Source organism: Acipenser ruthenus, chromosome 6 (assembly GCF_902713425.1).
Source record: "Acipenser ruthenus chromosome 6, fAciRut3.2 maternal haplotype, whole genome shotgun sequence".
Lineage (NCBI taxonomy): Eukaryota > Metazoa > Chordata > Actinopteri > Acipenseriformes > Acipenseridae > Acipenser > Acipenser ruthenus.
The window spans coordinates 66,619,239-66,643,033 of NC_081194.1; the positions used below are offsets into that span (position 1 = coordinate 66,619,239).

General features: G+C 38.9%; 1 protein-coding gene across 1 annotated transcript in view; it reads left to right on the forward strand.

Annotated features, from left to right (window-relative positions):
- Positions 1-22,124, forward strand: part of LOC131737405 (ATPase family AAA domain-containing protein 2B-like) — a 38,281-nt gene extending 16,157 nt beyond the window's left edge. Inside the window, exons 8-11 of the mRNA XM_059025963.1 lie at positions 9,222-9,932; positions 10,905-11,029; positions 15,668-15,796; positions 21,448-22,124. Of these exons, the coding sequence (XP_058881946.1) occupies positions 9,222-9,932; positions 10,905-11,029; positions 15,668-15,796; positions 21,448-21,489 (1,007 nt within the window). The 3' untranslated portion in view covers positions 21,490-22,124. The remainder of the gene's footprint in view (positions 1-9,221; positions 9,933-10,904; positions 11,030-15,667; positions 15,797-21,447) is intronic.
- The last annotated feature ends 1,671 nt before the right edge of the window (positions 22,125-23,795 follow it).

Here is a 23,795-nt window from a genome sequence, read left to right on the forward strand (position 1 = left end):
CCTGCCTCAAGATGGCTTCCCATGTACCTGCATGGACCTCTCAGAACTACATTTCCCATCATCCTCCTGCTTATTGGTAAATCCATCTCAGTTACATATGTGAACGGGAGGATGATGGGAAATGTAGTTCTGGGTGGTACATGGGAAGCCATCTTGAGACAGGGAATGCAATTTAAAAAGTTTAAAAACGTGGTCAAAATGTAAAATAAATAAAACAATACACACACCTTACGCAAACAGTTGTAGCAACACATGGGAACATGTAACACAATAAAAAGATCCTTATGTACCCTTTAAATATCTAACAATAATAATAAGCAGCAGCAGCAGCCGGCACTGGGTGTGTTACTGGGTATCCTATAAATACTATTACTGGTGCATGTAGCATAAGGCAGTGTACTGTTCTTGGTGGAATGAACATTGATAACTGCTGGTATCATGCGATTACACCAATCTTAACGTGCTATCCCGAGTGATGGCATTAGATATTTCTATAGCACACATCAAATCTCTAGAGCAGTGGATTATTGTGGATGAATTATTTTTCAGTAAACATTCCTTTCATCCCTGCGATTGCAGCATGGCAGTTGAAACACATTAATCTAAGTGAACTGTAGGAGCTGTTGATTGGAACAGGAATGTTGCAGACAGTATTCAAATTTTTAATTAAAAAAAGGAATGGTTTGAGAAATAAAATGTGTGTGTGTATTTTTTTATATATATATATATATATATATATATATATATATATATATATATATATATATATATATATATATATATATATATGTACATATGTATATATATATGTACATATGTATATATATGTACATATGTATGTATGTATATATATATATATATATGTATGTATGTATGTATGTATGTATGTGTGTGTGTGTATGTATGTATGTATGTATATGTAAAATAAATAATATATCATTTTTATGGTTTGTGAATTAACTTTTTTTATTGTTGTTTTGCTTCATTCTCTCCAGAAAAAAAAAATCAAAAGGGAGGGGATGTACATTGCACTGGTTAGTTTATTTGCTTATTGTTGCCTTTTGATGGATTTACCAGAAAACAGAAAGGTATGGCAAAGTTGTTAAACCAGTATTGCAGGGTATGCACTTTTTTTTAATTTCTCCATACACAACATAAGCTAATACTGTAATTCCTAATTTATAGTCATCAAAATTTCACGCTTTCCTATTTCCATTCATTGGTATCCGACGGCTTCTTGCATGCATCATTTATAACTTTATTGTTTTCGGAACATGCTCATTTAAAAAGTTTCTTGCATGCAGACAGGCTTCAGCTGGAATTGAAAATGTTCAAAGTCAATGTGGGATAATGATGTTGCAGTGATGCACTATGTTTAGTTAAACAGGAGCAACATCTGCACTGTGCACGTTCCAGCTCTCCGCTGTGTCAGCATCACTTTCTCATTATGATAGCAAAGGATTCAGGGACGAGCTCAGGGCTTTGGTTTCTAAACTGATTATTTGCTGAGGATGTCCAATAGGAAACCTGTAATACTCAATCAGGCCATTTCTCTCCTGCCCCAACCTGCTTTTTTACACAATTAACAAGACCGCCATCCAGCTATTAAAAAGATATTTGGTAATCCCAGAATAAGAATTTTTCAAAATAATGCACTGAAGCTGTTGAAGTTGTTTTTATTGAGGTCCTTATCCCCAAGGGTTACAGTGGAGGCTGTCCTACTGTACATTTGTGTTTATCTTGTCATCCAAGAACATTGCTAAGGACATTATTTAAGTTATTGAGTGCTTAAGAATCTTGGGGTTTTATTTATGCTGTGTCTTGTCTGCATGTCACACTTACGACATGTTGCCCTTTGTATGCTGAGTTTCATTAGCTTGCTGCCAGTGTTATCTGCTATTCTCCTGCTGGGTTAAAATGATAGTGGCTAGCTGTTGACACCCTGGGGAGATCTTTGAGCACACACCCTCTTGCTTGCCCTCTGCAGCATCATTCACATCCCATAGCACTTCATTCTAGAATTAGTTATCCACACCCTGAGGGTTGAGTGCCTGACCTCTCATCCTTTCAACCATTGTGCTTGATGCCTGCATAAAGAAAAAAGTGTCTATTTACCAACTTTTTCAAGAGCCAAGGAGTGTGCTGGCATGACAAAAACAAAAATGTCGCTGATGGAAATGCATTCAGTAAGTAGTCCTTTGCTAAACCGGACATGTTGGGGAAACAGACAGGTTGTCTGAAATAACGAGGTGACTGGTTTAAAAAAGAAATTGCACACACGTAGATTTATAGTGCTCAGTTTGTTTTAAATGTATAACTCACTGTGCTGAAATAACACATTGTGTTTCCTGTACACATTACATTATGTATAAAGTAGGCTTATATAGTACAGTGGTAAAATCAGATGAATACCTATCGCACTTTATTTTTACCTTAGCCTATAGACTACTATATAATGCAGCTGTATTTACACATTACTGTACAATTGAAACTAAACTATTTTTAGTACAATTTAGTTTTTTTTTCCCTGTAGCCTACCCCATAAACAATTAACACAAAATAGATCATGGTGCTGAATTGACACATATGCTGCACACACTTTACAGAAATAAACATTATTTTAAGTTACATAGAAATGTTTACAGTGTACTTGTGGCTGCAAGTAAAACACATAGCCTACCTGCTACTTTTTCCTGTTGGTATGAGTCAGACTTTCTTTGCAAAAGCAATTAGACTTACAATTCAGAATTAATTATTGTAGTCCACCTCTTGCATTTCAAACCACTGGAGTCCATCAGTATTTCTGAAAGTTTCTCCCCCTTTGCCAACTGATCGATTGCAATTAGTTTAAAAACTGTAGAGTATGAGTTAAAGTTGGATAGTCTTTTTTGTTAATGAGTGTGGAAGATGTGATCCGACAATTGGGAAATTCCAATGACTACAGGAAGAGAACGACTTTGGAGCCCAGTGTGTTCTTGAAGGTGAATAGGAGACTTTTGAACCCTTTGTGATAATAAACAAAGTTTTTGCGTGTTGCAGCTAATGGTATCAAGGGAGCCCAGGAGGGGTTCACACGGTTTGCATTCCATGGTTGAAAATGATAAAAAAAACATTTTCAAGGGGGATCCCGAGTGGCGCCTCCAGTAAAAGCGCTCCACGTGGAGTGCAGGATACGCCCTACGCCCTATAGCCTGGAGATCGCAGGTTTGAATCCAGGTTATGTCACAGCCGACCGTGACCGAGGGTTCCTAAGGCGCTGGGCGCACAATTGGCTGAGGTCTGGTGGGTTGCAAGCGGTGAGACATACAATTGGGCATACAAAATTGTGGAGAAAAAAAACATTTTCAACTAAAACTAAAATGTAGTGCCTTGACTAAAACTAGTACTAAAATGTGTGTATTTTAGTCGACTAGATAAAACCTACGACTAAAATAAGAAGGCAGAATAAAAAAATGCAGCGTGTGCTCTGCAGAGGACCAATAGTAACCTCTATTATCTGCACCGTGATGCAGACGGTCCTCATAATAGAGTAATAATCACACAGTACCCGAAAGGGTTAAAAGATATCAGATTGTAGCCTAATGCAATCTGAAAAGTCTACAGGAGGCTAGGTGTGTATGACTGAAGTTTAATCAAGGCAGTTTGTATATATTTTAAGTATACAAAATGCATTCTCTTCTATTTTTTTTTTTTTCTTTTTGCAAGTACACAAGGATTAGATAATTAAAAAAAAAAAAAAAAAAAAGATTGTAGTTACATAATATTTTTTATTTATTTTTATTTATTTCACACACACGGACAGAACATTCCCAGAATCTTACACGCCTACCCGGGACGCAATACTAGAACACATGAGATGCTGGCTGGAAGTGATTTGGGAGCAAAGTCCGAATCACTCCCTCTGTTCTTTCATTGTTATTCTGAGTGACAGGCAGATGCTTGGAACAAATAATTAATATGAGAAACTCCTTTGACACTTGCGTAGTACCATCAGCAACAGCCGGATAGGAATCATGATATATATAAAAACCAGCGTCACACTTCGAAACAATATTACCCGCAACATCGGAACAAAAATGAACATGAGAAACCCCACTGACACTTACGTATAAAAAGGACAGTATTATTAATGACGTAATAACAACAAATAATAATGAGTTGTATTGAACTGTCCAATCCAAGAGATGGATGCAGTTACTGGGTGGAACATGAATGATTAGCTGATTCACATTTGACAGTGTTTATGACCAGCAGTTGGAGCGCATACTAAGTGGAGTGACTGAAAGTGTAAGTTAAGTACAAAATCTGAAACCGGACTTCCTGTGTAGTTTTCAATCATAGCCCTGTCTCTGTCCTCTGAAAACATAAAATGAAAGATCTTTGAGATTCATTTCGCACTTTGACTGGGCATTGTTGGGCACCTTTGCCCAGGAAATCCGTGAATCGCCCTGTGTGTGTGTGTGTGTGTGTGTGTGTGTGTTTTATATATATATATATATATATATATATATATATATATATATATAATATAAAATTGTGTGTATATATATATATATAAAACATTCTATTGCCAGCACCTGTACTTTTTTTAGTTTTATTTGAAGACTAAATTGTTTTGCTTCTTGCTTTTTTATATAAAAGTGTTCTGAATGCATATGTTATTATGCATGTGCATGTTTTCCATTGTGTTTGAGGGCTTTTGGAATAGTACACATTTGTACCTGGTAACAAATCAGATTTAGATAAACAAAGATTTCCAAGCATGGGAGTATTATGCAAAAACACGATCATTTTAAGAGAAGCTGTCTAGAGCCCTATCAGGACTTTCCTTTTTCATTAGTCAGGCATATAAATAATTCTCACGGGATCAACCATATCAGAATTGGCTGTCCCTGACTGACATTGCGTGTGATACAGGGATTTCATTTTGATAATTAGAGACTTCTGATTGCTGTCTAAACTCAGCAGATGATCTGTCCTCCTGACATTAATATGCTATCAATGGTTACTACATAACCTGTACTTCTAATCACTTTCTATGGTCCTTTCCTGATGAACATTGTAGACAGTGTTTCTGAATCTTCGCTGGGAAGGTTCTGTTTCTTTTGTTTCCTCAGACACAGATTGCCTAGCAGTGGGATGTGTGGGTGATTTGCAACACCTAGTACTTGTGTGTTGGTGTGCACTGCCAGTTCAACATTTACTTCTGCCTTTCATCAGCCTGAGGAACAAAAGGGTTAACTCTCCAGCAGCCACCTTCTCTACACATTGGGTCTCTTTATCAGACATACTGTGTATGGAAGCATCTGGTTGGGGACACTTAAATTGAGGAGTGTTTACAAAGTGTGATCTACATGTTCAGGAAGTGGGCCCTATTTGTACAGTAGTTGTTTTCTGGGTTGTGACACAGGGTTCAGTCTGGGATACAGACACTGCACTAACTAATCAGTCATGCCTATTTCAAATTTCAAACTAAGGTTTTGCTTCTACCTATTTTTTAACAAATAACTGCTCTAGGCCTTAAGTATTGCACAGTTGAGCACACGGTTCAGCTGTTTGCATAACAGTACCTTTTAATGGCCCCTTTTATTTCTGTATTGGAACTGGTTCACATATTTATCTGGTGTTGCCACTGAGCACACAACTTCTTTATACCATCCTGTTAAAGCAGTAGAGCTGGAATGTGCTCATATTAGCATTTCTTTGTATTCCCTTCCACCTGCAGTGCATTATGTTTTCTACTAGATAATGGGGATATTTTTATTACAGGATTCATTAACGCCTTTCAGTATACTCCACCAAGACCAAAACAATGGCAGATAAGTTAATTAAGAGAAGTGAGTGTTTTCACAGGATAATTTTATCCAGTGTGAAGATGTGCTGTAGCACTAAAGCTGATGGAACATAAAGCCAGGAACAGTGGCTTGAAACCTGGTTCCAGGAGACCTAATTTGAGGCAACTTTGCTGTATTAAACCCCACATCATGAAGTTCCAAGCCATAAAGTAGCTTTGTGTTCCCTCAGCTTTAAAGTGATGAATAAGTGTTGCCTGACCCTTATTCATTTTAAAATGATGTTGATTTCTTGGGGCAGCCATTCTAAAGGAAGAACTTTTTTTTGAAGTTGTTCCTGATAGCCAGCAAGTGAGTGAACTGTTGTGCCTGTTTACCTTTTCTGACCCTGAATGTAATGAAGAGCAATCACTGTCCTTCACGCCTGCCTTGTTAATTACACAGTTTAGCTGTTTGAACAAGCATCTGTGTAAAAATAAATAAATAAATAAAAATAAAAAAAGATACACTGCGGGATAAATCGAGGCAATCTATGATCTAAGTTTTGTTCAGCAGTGTTTGAGACGCACATCTCAAGATTATTTTGTTGTCGTGAAATTGGATGTGAAGCTGTTTTTCAAACTTGGGCAATTTGTTGCCTTTTGCAGTGTTCCAAGTTTTGCACTTGCCTTTTTAATCATCATCAGGAGCAAGCCTTAAGGAAGCTTCAGAATTGAAATCGCAACATTAAATGTCACCTTACCAAATTAGGTATTTTAAAATCAGGTGTTCACTATTTTTGCAGCCTTTCCAGTTGTATTAACATGTCTGTGTTCTATAACAAATAATTACACCAAAGTTTGCTAATTCAGAAAACAACAATGGTTAAGTTAAAAAATAAAAAAATAAAGTTTTTCTTCCAAAATGGACAAGGTGTCTCCCCACTCAGCAGCTCCTTGGACTGCCCCAGATGTCACAGATGACAGGAAATGATGGCAGGACATAGATCTAGACTAGTCCTTGAATAAATTATATTAAGCATAGGGGGATTAATGCTTAGATTGGTAGAACTGTAGCCATTAGAAATGTTCTATGTTTAGGATATTAATGCTATTGTAAACCAAATTAATGTTTTTTTGGGGGGGTGTTTGGTTATATTTTGAACTGGATTGTTTGGCTACTTTTATGTTGCCATTTTAAAAGCGAGTTTCAAGTTCCAAAGACCTATTAGCTTTTTTCTACCTGTGGGTTAATGACCAGCATACTCAGAAGCTTAGATGATCTTTTTAAAATATATAATCCCGTACAGTAATCTGTCGCATAACCGACTCCGGTGGGACCAGAGTAAGGGCGGATGAATGAATCCTGTTTTAAATACCATTATACACAGCTGTAACAATTACTATATTCACACAATTATTATTTTGAGATTCAGCTTTTATTAGGGAGCGCCGCTAAATCCCTTGTTTGGAAAGATACAGGGTATTAATGCTTGTGACAGAGTAGCCGTCTGCTGTGTGGGTGCGTGCATTCACTGCTGAGTGACAGATAGGAGATCGAGATGGAGGTTGAAGTTGATATGCCCCGCAGGCGAACAGGATTTATTTACATATCAACACACTGAACAGCTCACGTGACCCTACCAGCAATGGTTACGCATGGAGCACATACAACACAGTGTAGGAAAACTTTGGTAGGATCTGCAATATCTGAATTAATCTTAATGATAATAAACTAACACTGCTGAAGAGACTGATCATGGCGGATAAATGGATAGGGCAGATATGTGATGGGCGGATACACGACGGATTACTGTGTAGTAACTAGTGTGGTATTAAAAAAAATATATATATAATAACAAAAGGAGGGCAAATAATGTATTTATTTTTGCATTCAAAGGTTTGCATTTGAAAGTGTTATGTTTTTACCACTGTTATTTATATATGTATATATAATAAGTGATATATAATTCACTTTTTGTATTTGTTGCTGTGTGATGTAACCAATTTAGAACATTGTAACTGTTTCATTATCACAGGTGGCTCTACATCCACAAAATATAACATCCATTGTACTGAAAACTTTTTAAAATCTCTCAAAGTTTCCACGAGTTGGTATGTAATACTGAAAAGTATTATAGCTGTAAGGTCTTTGAAGTAGAAAGAGTTCTGAAAATGGTACAAAGGAAGTAAGACATTCTCTTATTTGAGAATGGTACAGCATTTAAGCAAAAAGGTTTAGACTGAGTCTAGGCACTGCACCAGCTCTCTGTTTTGTAATGTAAATTAAGCTCAACACAAAGCTCATCTGTCACATGAAGTTTATCAGATCCCAATGCTTGGCTTGGATTCGTGCTCCAACTGCTTCTGCACTTTTGTTTAATGGCTGCTCATTCATCACCTTCCCTCTGGGGCCCGGCATTCATACTCGGCGTAGGTACAGTTATAAGATACAGCAGGTTAATGACCACACCTTAGACTACTGTCTGTGTCACATGACCGGCATGTACTTTGCCAGACTGACTGACTAGCAGGGCTTGTGCTTCGGGTGAGGCTTGAGGATTGGCAGAGCTTTGTGTTGAAGCTTACAGTGGTATCCATTTTAAAAACAAAACAACCTCAGTTCACAGGACATTTGTGTGCTTCTTTTTAAATAATTCACAGCAGTTGCTTTTCAGTATTTATTTCTACAAAAAACAAAACAATAATCTTCATCCCTGTTCTGGTGAATGTGTACCACCAATCCATTGAAATTTTTTTTTATATAATACATGCAAAAAAATATCATTTTCTTGTTCATTTTCACAAGTCATTTGTTCCAAAACTTAAGATGAGAGTTTTCGTAGCAACCATACACCATTGTAGACTTGCTTTGTATATAATTTGTCTCTGATTTGTCAGCTAGATGTGCATCAGATATCAATTATGTCCAGGCTGTTGCTTTGTGAAACACTCATCAGAGTGGACCCTTTTTTTATAGAAGAGATGTGAAACAACTAGCTTTGACCCCTTCTTATAGACATTATTTACATTATCAGTCTATTATAAAGCAACATCTCCAATGTCTTGATTGCAAAGCATTCTGTATTTATTTGTTTGAGTGCATGCTTTAGGTGGTGTGTTTTTTTGTTTTTTTACATGGCTTGTGCTATATTGGAAATTTAGATTTATCTCTAATGCTGACATACTGGAGGTCTTGCAGGTAAAGGGGTACATCCTGGGTTTCACGGCCGTAATAAAGGAACTTGTTGATATCAAAGGCTGAGGTTTAATTTTGAACCCGGGGAACTCCTGGCTCCTCTTCCTCCGCTTATGATTAATTGTGCAACACCATTTACAGTACAGTACACAGCCTTTACTCCTGATGGTGAATGAGTCAGGAAATAATGGGAACATCATGTGAAGAGGTGTGCCTATGGAAGTGTAACACAAAGGTCGTTGTTGTTCACAGATCACATCAAGCGAAAGGCAAGGCGGCGGCCGCAGTGGGGCCGGGGCATCATCCGGAGGAGGAAGCATTACCTAAAGAAGGAGGAGGAGGAGGAGGAGGAGGAAGAGGAGGAGGAGGAGCTGGGGGGAGAGGACAGCGAACTGGCCGAGTTTGGGGAATTAGATGCCAGCACTGACTGTCTGGATGACACGGTGAGAGAGGAGCCGGCTGATAACTCGCTCACCCGTGACGAGTCCTCCTGTGATGCCATGAGGATGGAGCAGGAGCATCCTCCTGAAAACGGAACCCCCTTCCGGCAGAATGGCCACCTGCCTTCCATGGAGGAGGAGGAGGAAAGCTCCAATGAGCCAATTTTGCCAAGCACCAAGTCAGAATGCCTAGCTATAGAAACAAAACTGAGCGAGGCGCTGCTTGTTTCCAGCCCTGTCCCTCCTAAGGAGCAGGACTGCATAAACGGCGATGACTCCCTGGATAGTTTGGACAGCGAAGCCAGTCGTAAGAGTGCTGAAGACAAGGAAGCCTTGACCCAGGGAGACACGCCTCAGGCATGCGAACCCACGGGCGATGGGTTGACGACCCAGGAAGATCGTTCTGCCCCTGAAAGCCAAGACCAGGGGAAAGAGGGGATGTTTGCCCCAACTTCAGAGGAGACCACAGCATCCCAGCACACCAAGGAGTCTGAAAGGAAAGAGATGGAATATGAGAAGGAAGGTAAGGTCAAAGGAAGAGATGTTTTAATTCCTTTGGGGTTTACTGTTTACTTTTAACCCTTTGTCAGCAGCAATAATAGGGCTCACACAGAAGGTGGAAAGGGGTAAAAGTGTCTACTGGCTAACAAAACCATGAAGGGTAAGTCAAGAATTTTGGAAGTGATGAGCCTTTTTTACATCTACCCAGCTCTCATGCAACTCTCAACAATATATGCTGTAAGCAGGAGCTGTGAAAAATGTATATTTTTTTGCAACCCCTGGAAGGTGGAAAGCGGTGCAAAATTACCCCATAAAAGTGCCATGTGCACCTTGAAGAAGGATTACTACTTGAATCGGACAAGGATGGGTTTAGTATCAAAATAAAGGCAATTTTCATAGTTATGAGATGTTCATTTTAAGCCCCTTGCTACTGATGAAGGGTTAAAGGATGCATTGGTGCTATTGGCTTATCTTTATGGGCTAAAAAAAGTACAAACTGCTGTTTTCTGCTTGTACTCATTCGTCTTTCATTCCTTCCCACCCCCTCTGTCTATCTGTTGGCCCTGTAATATTCACTCTAGAACATTCCCATTAATTTGAAGTAGGAACATTGTGTATTATTGGCCTCCATGCTTTCCTGCTTGATTTATTTAGTACTACATGTTTTTATAGAAAGGGTCTAATGAATGAGACATAAGACGTGTCTGCTTTTCTTGTGTATTATACATGGATAGATGATAAATTATAGATAAGTGGACTGACGATGTGAAGGGGCTTCCTTCTATCTACTACTATATCATTGCCTGCTGCCCCAAGTTGACTTGAAATACAGCACATTATGTTTATAGAAACAATATATAATGCTACTGGGTGTATTTTCTTTTATTAATACATGGTTTGTATCAGCAGCTAATTGTAGAAAATGATGGCATACATGATGAATTTATTTTCCTGCTTGATTTTGTTTTTTTTGTTGGGTGGTGGGCGTTTCTAGGTGTATCCAAGATGAAGTGCCGGAAAACTCTTTCAGAGCAACTGAAGACAATAGACGTGGAAAAAAGGCCAGAAAAAACACCGGAACCCAGTCCTCCAGTCATTGTGAACTGTGAAAGATTAGCGGTAAGAGGCAGCTCAAAGATGTAGAACTGTGTTTAATACGTGTATTTCCTACTGTTTATGAGCTTCCTCCTCTTTCTGAACTTTCTCATTTCTGATTCATTTCGATTACACTTTTAAACTTTAATACACTTAACACATGCTGTTTTCTACTTTACTGAAACTAGAAATGAAAAGGACTGCCAGTACTATGAATGGTTTGAAAACCACTGTAAGAAAAATCTTATTTACCAGAATCAGAACCCATTACTCCATCTGGTCATCACATCTGGTCACAGAAATCATTACTTATACATTTATGCTGTCAAACTTGAGCTTTTATCTCTACTCGAGTTAAATAGATATCATGCCTAATAAAAAATGGCATACCTACTGTGCTTTTTTTATTTTACTTCCTCTTTAACTGTATTAATCTGAATTGGAAAATTGCATTGTGTTTCTTTAGAAATTGTCTTTTAATAAAAAAATAAAGTTGACATGCCCCAGCCCCCAATTATCCTGTTCGAGAATTACAGTACGTTTTGGGATCTATTTTATATTTGTCGATTTTTAATTCAGTAAAATAATACATTGTAACGTTTAAAATCCGGATTTCTTCCTTGATGGTAAATTATGGAAATCCCCTCAGTGCACAGCTTAGTTCTTTGTCGTTTTAACGAGGACCATTACATTACACCCTGTCTGGAACTGTAAACTGGATTCCCGCCACTACCTAACTGAATTGTTTTATGTTAGATGAGCGGAATTGGCTTAAAATCATTTTGAAAGTGTGAAGCGTCAAAGTGATGTGTACCTTCACAGTTTGCTGTGACCACTAATACCTAGCTGCTGCCTCTGATGGACTGCCCAAGGTCACCTCTGCCCAAGGCAGATGGTCACTTGCTTGATGATCCACTGTCATTTGGAATAACCTCACCACTGACCTCAGAAATAGAGCAACATAAAAATAAGGCTTTTAAAAGCCTCAAAATGCACAGCAAATACTGCAGCAGGGAAAGAGGCTTGGGATTACAATTAAAATAACTGGGTTTACTCTAGCTATGATACTGAAAGTAATTATCATCAAGCATAGCATATGTCACTTAGCCATATTTGCAGACTGGTTGGTCTTATTAAAATGGAGCAACAAAAATACCTTGCTGTACAATTTTTAGAAGTAGAATTGAGTTATACCTCACTGCTTCGCTAACAATGCAGGTATAATATTCATTCTTGAGGAATTTGCTGGGTCACCACAAGCACCATACCTCCCAAGATATGTCTTTCAAATTGCAAGTATAGATTGCTAATAAAAAGGGAAAGGGGAGCTTTTTTTATTTACATTTTTTCATAAGCTTGTTTATCTTTACCTAAAGGACCATTTTTAAAACAACCGTGTTTTCTTACAGTGAAAGTTTAGTGCAGTTGCACTGAAGTCCTTTGTTTCACTGTTGGTTTATCTTTATGGGCTAAAAAAAGTACAAACTGCTGTTTTCTGCTTGTACTCATTCGTCTTTCATTGCTTCCCACCCCCTCTGTCTATCTGTTGGCCCTGTAATATTCACTCTAGAACATTCCCATTAATTTTAAGTAGGAACATTGTGTATTATTGGCCTCCACTGTTGGTAAGTCATTTAAGGTATTATCAGGAAGGAATTGAAGAGTTCCTATTGCCTTTCCAAATCTAATAGAATACTGCTTTTAAAATCTGCTTTCCTACAGCCGATGTCCTCTGAGATCATGTATCTGTACACTCGACCCATCATTTCAACAAAATAGGAGCAGCGAGTGCTGTGTGGAGTTCTAACTCAAAAGCGTAAGAGACTCTTGAATAGTTGTGTGTCAACATGGTGGAGAGGAATTTACTAACACATGGTACTTTTCAAGCAAGTGAATACCAGGCTTTCTTAGGCTGCCAGTCAGTAAATCAATTATTTTATATAGTACCTTTCTGACACAGTACCTCTGGGTGGCTGCATGGTGAGTCTGCAGTGTGAAAAGAAGCAGGCGGCTGACGGCACACACTTCGGAGGATAGCGTGTGTTTGTCTTCGCCCCTACTGAGTCAGCGCGGGGGTGGTAGCGGTGGGCTGAGCCTAAAAATAATTGGACATTTACTAAATTGGGGAGAAAGCAATAAAAATAGTTGGCGACCACTAAATAAAAAAAAAAAAAAGGTTAATACACACTTAATCTACATTCTTCATACCTGGCACTGATGTAGTGTCTATTGTTTGTGTAATAATGTTGCTTCTAGAGGAGAGGAGAGAGAGGTGTCGCAGGTTAGTTGCTGCCACTAGTTATTCACGCTGTTCTTTTGAATTGAATGGATGTCTGTGACTGACTATTGGATTGAGGCAAAGCACGTGTTGTTGCTTCAAGGTTAGCTTTGTTACAATTTGCAGAAGAAGAAAAAACTGTCACAAGCACTGCTCTTCACTTAGTACAGTGCACCATGGCAATATGGAATGCATTTACTGATAGGAATGTCTGGTCCCTTTGTTTATGAATATCGTATTGAAAAGGTGCGTGCCGCTAACTTGCAAGCTAAGTAGGTTAGATTCTGCACCTGCATTTACACTAAGCCTCTTGTGGAGACTGTCTCTTTTTGATTGCTACACACTGTTCTTATTTGTCTCATACTTTGAATCCATGAGTAGTTTTTGTTCTTTTGAATAAGGGGTTGTTTTCTCGCACGCAATCTTTTTGGGTGGTTTGTGTCATTTAGTTCCCTTTCAAGTATGAAATATAACAATTACAGTATGGATATTTACCTCCTAAAGACCTGAAACCTGAATAAGATATATCAAAGCTGTGACACAGTCATGGCCTGCCCCCGAGGACATAAACACTGCGGTCACAGACCTCAACACTATTTTCCTTTCACTTAATAGAAGAGTTGTTTCAGATAAGAATGTGCTACTTTTTCTGCTATATATTTCGAATTTATTGTGTTTTACACAATTTTATATATGATATTAAAAATAATCGCTGTATTCGTTTTAATAATAACCCATTGTCAGCACTACAGCCTGTTTGTTACGTCCCATTGTGGCCTTGTGTCTCTCCTTCCTGGGGGTCAAGCAACAAAAGTCGGCTGACTTTGTGCTCTCCCCCGAGGTTGCAATATCTCCGGCTGGAGTTATTTATTTCTCATTTTGGCTTCGGCTAAAATTACGAGATGGTTTGTATATTTTATGTAATTGTTACAATTACTGTATTTTGTTTGAATTTTTTTTTCTCATTCTTTTTTTTCTGTTTTCACAGAGACTAAGCGCAGGCCTGTGTGCAACGTGGTGCTGCGAGCACATGTGTAGCGACAGCAGCTGCTGGGTTCAGCAGCACTGTGCAGGACCAAGATTACTTGTTTTGGTTGTGGTTGCTTGCAATCACCCACGATCTCTTGATGCTGTTTTGGTGACAGCTTTAGCATCACCATTAAGAAGGCTGTTAGTTCATTCTGACAGCAGACTTCCCTCAGTCTCCCTCATCCCTGTACATTGCTAACCACGATAACTGCGAACCGGTGGACCCGTACCGTACCAAGGTCACCGACCCAACACGGGACCGAGGTTACCGCACCGATGCCGACATTGTACCGTACCATACCATACCGACCCAGTGCTAAAGTCACAGAACTGGTACCGAACTGATCTGGTATCGTTACCGTACCCTCCCGGTGCTTATGCCCCCGGTCCAGTACCAAATTGGGTCTTATTCGGGTCTTGACCCGAATAGTTGCTGTCTATAAGCAGATTGAGCCTGTTAAGGCAAGCACGGCAGATGTTCTTCCTGCCTGGAGCCAGAGCATGCCAAAAGAGGCACTGGTGAACCGCAGTTTCTGCAAGTTTTGTGCTCTTCTCTAAGCGCGCGCTGGAGAAACGTCTCTCCTGCTGCTTTACGGAGTGTTCTGCATCCTTTACATGGCTTTGTTCCAAGGGAGACCGGACAACGCACCAGAGAAAGTAGCCCACGCAGGAAACAGTCTTCACGATCTTCCTCATCTTCCTCTGTTTCATCTTCTCCTCCCCGAGGAAGAAGAGGAGTTACCATTCCAAGCGATCGGCGGACTCAGAGCTGATGGAAAAGCTCTGGGCAGCTGTTTCCCACCAAGGAACGGTGCTCGCAGAATTACTGTGTGAATGTTCGGCGCCGCCTGTCCCATTGGTGCCCAAGCGGGTTGGTGGCCTCAGACAGGTCAGTCTGAGGAGTTGAAGATGGTTCAAAATGTTGACGATGCAACAGCTGTTTATAACCAATCGGGCCAGGCGACTGGTTCACCACGGTGGACCTCAAAGATGCCAATTTCCACATTACCATAAAACCAGTGCGCAGGAAGTACCTGCAGTCCGTGTCTTGACATTTAGCCTCTCTATAGCTCCCCGTGCCTGATGCAGCTCCTGACCGGCCAGCTGTGGAGACTGCCCAAGCGCCACGACCTGTTCAGTCAGGCACGGGGGACCTTATGGCATCCCAACCCATCGAGCCTTCAGCTCTGGGTCTGGCCGTCCACGCGTTCCCAGTTTACATTTTGTAAGAAATATTCAAACACCTACAACCTATGTTTGTCCCAGCACCGTGACCTAAACCCAGTAGGTTTTCAGGACACAAACACTACTTGTTTTTTGTAACCTAACATCCCTTGTTTGTTTTTGTGTTGCAGAGTCTCTTACAGCTGGTTACCAAGAAGAGTGAAAACTACACTGTTGATCAGTTAGAGAGACTGTTCTCACTGTTGAGCCAGTGCATATATCAGCACCGCAGGGACTATGACAAGACACATCTTACAGAGGTGAGGATGCTCACAAATCAGCTGCTTCATTAATATTAGTTTGGAAATGTGCTTATAGGGTTGAGGCTGTGATCAATTGTGTAGCTCGAATCTAACAAAAATGTCGCCCCAGGTCCCTTGACATTGTATCCGTTTTCAATCATGTTTCTACTTATGACAGAAGTTTGTGTCCGGTCCAGCTCGGCAAAATGCAAAAGTGTGGCAGAATTTGTATTTGTTTATTTTTTTCACTCAATCAGTTTCTTTTTTAGCATCCTTCATGGCAAAGCTACGAACCTTCTCTGTGACAATTACTACTGGTCAGCAGCACTCTTTGAATTGTTTTTCTAAAAACTATACCACCTGTCAGAATGGACAATACTTGGCTTATTTAAAACTACGTCCTTCATCTCAGCCAGTGTCCCAGCACGGTGTTAGGGGTGGGGTGCTCCTTGATGTAAGATAAAACCCTGGTGTCCTGAATAAATCTTTGAACAGGTTAGTGAAACTCAGGCATGATGTCTCCAGTTATGATGGATTTCAAGTGCTTTGCAAGGGATTTCTTTCAGCCTATTCTTAGACATTTAATTAGCACTAGCATTTACCCCAGTGAAAATTAGTTTCTATCATTAGAAATATCAGTGGTATAGCACCAATACACACAGCTTGGAATTATGTGTTGGCGTAAGGGGGAAAAAAAAAAGAAATGGAGAGCTATCAGAAGTAGTAATTATTCATGTGTTTATCTTTTGGAATACATAAGGGACTAATGTCAAACATCCCTAAGGCTGTAGCTTAAAATAGGCCTGGAATGATGTAAAATATAAAATGAGGCAACTTGTTAAAATGAATGTGTGTCACCATGGTTAGCATTCTGGTAACACTGAACAGTAAATAATCTTTCCTCATCCTGTTGGTAGCAATGGAGGCTTACCAGTTCTGTTGTGCTGAGAATACCGTTATCCAGTGTCATATAAATGGAGCCTTTTTTTTTTTTTCTTTGTTATTTTGGCTGAGTTTGAGGTAAAGTTGCTGTGGAGAAGGGCAGCTTTCCTCACTAATGAACCATCAATCTTAGTGAAGACTTTGTATGAGTGAAAGGGACAGCATTCCCAAGCTTCCTGTAAGCATTAAGAAATATTCAGAAATGTGTGCGATTTGATCTTGACAGTCTAGACTAGTCCTCTCAGACAAACGCATCTGCTCAGGATGTGCCTCAAAATAATCAACAGCCAGTTGTTGGGTAGAAACAGGAAACACCAGCTTTAACAACATGGAGGCGTGCATCGTAATCCCCTCCAAAGTGAAACATTTTACTATTTCCATTGCATTATACATGGGAAAAGAGTTCCTAAAATGGACGCCCTTCCTGTCAAAATAACTATTTATTCAAATACATTCCACCGTAAGCTTGTTCAGCAATTAAATACTAGTTCTGACTTCCAGTAACACAGTAAGTCCCTGCAGTGTTAAATTCCAATTAATTTTCTGTATTGTCACAGAATCGCTGTTTTAGTAGGGCTGTGTTAGAATGTTCGAAGGTTAGTTCGCTAGCCAGGGATTCGAAGATTGTTTTAAACCTTCGAAGGTTCGTCAGACGCCATTGACGCACTGTTTTTTTTCCTGTTAACAGAAACTGTTTGACAATATATGAATACTATAAATCACACATTAAATGTCACTCACATCTTTTGATTTGTGTAATGCATATTACGAAAACAAAAGTTAATGTATTAAAATCCACTACCAAATCGTTATACGTAGCAACTCTACATGGCGCCGCTGCCGCGTATGGAGCAGGGTACAGTATGCCAAAGCACTGGGGGGTACCTATAGCGGTTGTAGTGCTTCAGTAAAACATGTACTGAATACCTAGTGTACAAGACAGTGTAAGAGGAGTGCTATGGTAAAATATGTTTGAAACATACAAAATATACGATAACACAAATAATTTTAATTTCGAAAACTGAGCACCGTCCGTCCCTCCCCCCTCCAGCTCGTGTTATCCAGAAGCAAACCTTTAATTTCTTCATTCACTATCTCGACAGCAAAGCATTGTATAGCGTAAGCTGTATTGAAAGAAATGTCTCAAACCCCTCTGCTGTTTGGGATTTTTTTGTTAATTGCCCAGACGACCAAAAGAAAAGTTGAATGCAAACTGTGCAAGCGACTCGTATCATGGAGGTATAATTTCCAGGGTCAACTGACAAGCATAATTCATATTATTATTATTAGTATTAATATTTTTAGTAGTGGTAAAATGTGACTGATATCCTGCTTGGAATGGTGACTTAAATAAAGCTTTGTTTTGCCTCATTCCGCTGCAGTTGACAATGCAAGCTTATAGTATGTATCGCAAACAGCTTCAATTACGTGTAAATAAACAATGTGTATTTTTATTTAAATTATAAAAACATGATTACTGTTTCCTGATAAACTTCCTTCGGTAATGTGTTCCGAACCTTCGAAGGTCAAAATGTACACTTTGTTGCAGCCCTACTGTTTAGCAGTTCTTTCAGTTTCAGCCATTTTCTCTTGCTGTGAGGAATGCAGGGGAAGGGTGTTCCTTTTGAAAGTGGGCGGGACTGAGAGGGCGGTGCAGAGATGTTAGGGCAATAGTTCAGTCTATTTTTGCTCCTATGATGAGGTTTTAACCAATCACAGGCCAGAATTTCCAAGCACTGATTCATATCTATATATATCTATATATCTATATATATATATATATATATATATATATATATATATATATATATATATATATATATATATATATATATATATATATATATATAGAGAGAGAGAGAGAGAGAGAGAGAGAGAGAGAGAGAGAGAGAGAGAGAGAGAGAGAGAGAGAGAGAGAGAGAGAGAGAGAGATTGAGAGAGATAGATGGATAGATACACACACACACACACACACACACACACACACACACAGGCCAACAAAAAAACAAACAAACAAAAAAAACAGTAGTTCTATATATATATATATATACCTTCACCTTTCCAGCATTGTGGAGTCTGAACTCTTGAGGGAATTGGTTTCAGGCAGCAGTCTATAGTTCCCTGAATGACTCTCACAGTAGTTGTCAGTTCACCATTGGGGGGGAAAAAGAACAACAACAAATAATTCCACACTGTTCAAGTACAATTGTGCGATGCCACAGTGAAAGACGCAATTTAGTAAAATGTTAGAATGTCCTTCATTACATGACTGAATGAAAAAGCCTGTGAACCTCCTGTAGTTTTAAGTACTACGAATAGTAATAATTTGAAATTCGTTTTTAAGTTTTTATTGGAGAGATTGTTTTTTAAAAGCTTTTGCTACAGGAACAGCTGTGGTTTGTCAGCTAGTTCAGCCTTTAAGAAATACATCAGAATCCCTTGGTCTAATTTATTAATATATATATACACACAGTGGTTTGCAGAAGTATTCACCCCATACCAATATTGTCACATTTTGTTGAATTACAAATAATTTATGCACAGTTTTTCAAACTAACTTTTTTTTTTCAAAGCTGTAGTGGTTAAACTGAACACTGTTATATGAGGAGGAGGTTAAATGTCAGCAAAACTTGCAAAGAAAATGTACAAAATGAAATTTACTGGTTGCATAAGTATTCAGCCCCTTAAGTCAGTACTTGGTAGAGCACATTTTGCAGCAATTACTGCTATGAGTCTTTTTGGATAGGTCTCTACTAGCTTTGCACAGTAGAGTGGTGAAATTTTTGCCCATTCTTCACGGGACAATTGCTCCAGTTCTGATAAGTTTGTGGGGGGTCGTCGATGGACTGCAATCTTCAAGTCTCGCCATAAATTTCCGATTGGATTCAAGTCAGGACTTTGACTGGGCCACTCAAGAACATTAATTCTCTTCTTGTTCAACCACTCCAGTGTGGCTTTGGCTTTGTGCTTCGGATCATTGTCCTGCTGAAATGTGAATTTCCTCCCCAGTTTCAGAGTCTAGGCTGACTCAAACAGGTTTTCCTCTAGGCTGTACTTTGCAACATCCATTCTCCCCTGTCTCCTGACAAGCTTCCCAGTCCCTGCTGAAGAGAAGCATCCCCACCATACTTGACAGTTGGGATGGAGATGTGCAGTATTGGACTTGCGCCAGACGTAACACTTGGAATTTAGACTGAAAAGTTAAATTTTTGTCTCATCTGACCACAAAACCTTTTTCCACATGTCTGCAGTATCATCTACATGCTTTTTCTCAAACTCCATATGTGCTTTATGATGAGGCTTTTTGAGTAATGGCTTCTTTCTTGCCACCTGTCCATAGTGTAGGTACTGACTTATTGTTGATGTGTGAACACTGACTCCATTGTTGGCTTCAGAGTGACATCCCGAACCAGTTTCCTGCTTGCCTGGCTGCTCAGTTTGGGAGGGTGACCTGATCTGGGTAGTGTCTGGGTGGTATGATGCATCTTCCACTTCTTAATGATGGACTTCACTGTGCTGAGCGAGATAATCAGCGCCTTTTGAAATTTTCATGTACCCTTCTCCTGCTCTGTGCCTCTCTACCACTTTATCCCTGCTTTGTTGGATCACTCTTTGAGTTGCAGCTTGAAAGTCTTTATATACCTGAGGGAAATGATCTACAAGTTAAACCACTTTGAGTACACACAGGCTGAAACCATTTCACTAATTTTGTGACCTTTCAAACAAATCATTTGCACCTGAGCTGATTTAGGGCTGCAGTAGCAAAGGGGTTGAACACTTATGCAACTGAGATTAATCTGTTTTTCTCTTTAAACCTTACTTATTTATATTCTATATGCATTTTCTAACTTTATCAATGTGGAGTAGTTTGTGTAGATTCTACATGTAAAGTCTAATTTGAAAGTGTTGTGGAGTACGCTCAGGTGCCAACAAAATGTGAAAACTTTGCAGGGGGGTGAATACTTCTGCAAACCACTGTATATATTATATGCACAGTAATCCGTCATGTATCCACCCTAGCAGTTTATCTGCCATGATCAGCCTCTTCAGCATCGTTAGTTAATTATTGAACAGAGAAGGTTAGTTCAAATATTGTAGATCCTGCCAAAGTTTTTGTACGCTGTGTTGTATGTGATCCGTGCGTTGCTATTGATGGTAGTGTCGCATGAGCTGTTCAGTGTGTTGACTTGATATGTAAATAAATCCTGTTCGCCTGCAGGGCGTATCAACTTCAGTCTCTGTCTCGATCATCTGCCTGTCACTCAGCAGTGAATGCACGCACCCACACGGCAGACGGCTACTCTGTCACAAGCATTAATACCCTGTATCTTTCTAAACAAGGGATTTAGGGGAGCTCCCTAATAAAAGCTGAATCTCAAAACAATAATTGTGTGGATATAGTAATTGTTACAGCTGTGTATAATGGTATTTTAAAACAGGATTCATTCATCCGCCTTTTTACATACCCGCCCTTACTCTGGTCCCACCGCAGTCGGATATGCGATGGATTACTGTACATATAAAAAAAATAAGTGTGTTCATTGTGTGGGGGAGGGGTTTGGGGAAATTTATGGAAATGCCACAGTCTGGCTACAATACCATTGGCTAGTAGACCAGCTGGGCGTTTCATTGTAATGGATTCAATTGTCTTCCTGTTGCCTGCACTGCACAAGGGTGTTTTGTGGAAATGTTTTCATTCATTAATTCATTCTTTTTTTTTTTTTCAGGATATGGAAAGAACAGTTGATACTTTTGAAACATTCCTGTGATTTGATTTGAAAGAATACAGGTTGATCCTGACAAACTCTTTACTGACAGAGATCAGTCTTCTGAGCCATTTCTTTCCTTCAACATGGAGCTTGTTTGGGGAAAAAAAAAAAGAAAAGCTCCCTCTCACTTTGTACTGGCGACTTTGGTGCTATTGTCTCAGGAACCTGGAACCAAACACAGACCTGTATCAACGGTTATCTGTCGTCAACAGACACAGACAGAGGCCGATGCTGTTTGCAGATTCTGGTGCTATCTGCTCCTGGTTTCAATAATTATAAATAAACAAGTACAGTCAATAAAAAAAGAAAAAAAAACATTATCTTAGCTACCACTGGAATACAGGGAGCTAATGGGGAGATCAGTTAAATCAGCCCTTATGCTGCTTAAGCAAACTGTAGAACCTTTTCTAGCCACTGGCAGAAGTGACCAAAACCTTTTTTTTTTTTTTTTTTTTTTTTAATGCAATTGCTGTGCCGTTATACTGTGTCTACTTTCCAAACCTAATTTGTATGTTTTAGAAGTGCTCTGCATCACGCACATGTAGGTACAGCTAATCAATATAACCATGCTTGCCCAAAAAAAAAAAAAAAAGATGTATTTTTAATTTAATTTAAGGAGATCCCCTTTGGGCTAAGATCAAACAAACATGAGTTGTACTGTATTCCCTTGCCTAGGTTATGTTTGGATTGTATTGAGAATGTTCAACGTTGATAAACATGTGTAGACTATTTAAAGATGTGTTGTAGTAATTTTTGGCAGTTGGTGTACAAGACCTATCCAGTTTTAAATGCAGACTTCAATCCAAAAAAAATCGAACAGCTGTCTTGATTAAGAGCCTGTTTTAAAACATTGAGCCTGGATTTTTTTTTTCTTTTTTTGGCCAGTCCCAGCTGGAAAAGGTGGCACAGTTTGCTTTCACGATCATGAGATATAACTGAAGCTTTCCGTGGGTTTATAATGTAATTTTGTATGTCCACTGTGTGCAAACTGAACCCTGTTTGAGTATGTTCTTTTGGGTCACATCAAATAGCTGGAATAACTGGATACAGTTAACAGATAGAAAGACTCCTGTGGTTTGCACTGCCTAGCATGTGCCTTATTACTGTACCCATAATAATAGAAAATAAAAAAAAACACCTGATTGTAAAGTTCTGCTGCTGGTAGGTATGTATGCTAGAATATTCAGTGTAGAGTGTGTTTAGCCTCTTAAGTTTGAATATTTCAAAGCCTTGTTTGGCCCATGCCTATTGGTCTTTTTTTTCAGGTCTTTCATTTTTTTTATCTAGTGCAGATTTCAACCCAAACCTTTTCACAAGGGAAAAGCAATTGAATGCAAAGATGATGATGATGATTATTATTATTATTATTATTATTATTATTATTATTATTATTATATTTGTTTTTATTATTATTATGAAGATTTTTAATATGTAGTTTATAGTTCTGTTGAATTTTTTTTTTCTTTTCTGATGTCGCCTTCATATTTTTTGCTAGAAACATTTGCCAATCTGTAGTATTCTCAGTGTGCGTCAGAAGACCATTCTAGGCGGTGTTGATTTGTAGTCAAGTTACAGAGAGCGTTACTTTGTGTGGTTTCTAGTATTTCCAAGCATGGCATTAGCATTAGTCATTTTCCAAAAGCTGATCAGAACAATATTACAGGTCCAGTCTTACCATCTCCATTCACTACAGCCTTTCAAGCAGTGTCAGGTGCAGCCTTCAAAGGAATGCAACACAGTACTTTTAAGGAATGGATAATGGACTACTGCAGAGAATAATACAGAGCTACCTCGGCTTTTTTAATGTATAAAATACAACTGTTTACTGGCTACCAACAGTATTTGTTGTGTACTTTCTTCTACAGTTTACATATTATGAAGCTAAGGTACTGTGTGTGTTATATACTTCAATTTAATTTTTATATATATATATATATATATATATATATATATATATATATATATATATATATGGTAAATTAAAGTTTGTTGTTTAATCACCCAGACATGCATATATTTCATGGGAACCTCACGGCTTGTCATGGTTTATACCTTATATATGTTGCAGGCAAACCCTGAAACTGGGCAATTCGCAGATTGCCCGGGAAAGGCCAAAATGAATCCCAAAGATCTTTCATTCTGGGTTTTGCCCGGGCAGATCTAGGAGTGCCCAACAATGTCCGGTCAAAGTCTGAAATGAATCTCAAAGATCATTCATTTGATGTTTTCAGGGGACAGACAGAGCTACAATTGAAGAGCTTGTTTGACCCGCCCATCTGAGTAGCGTCATTCACTCACTCATCTCA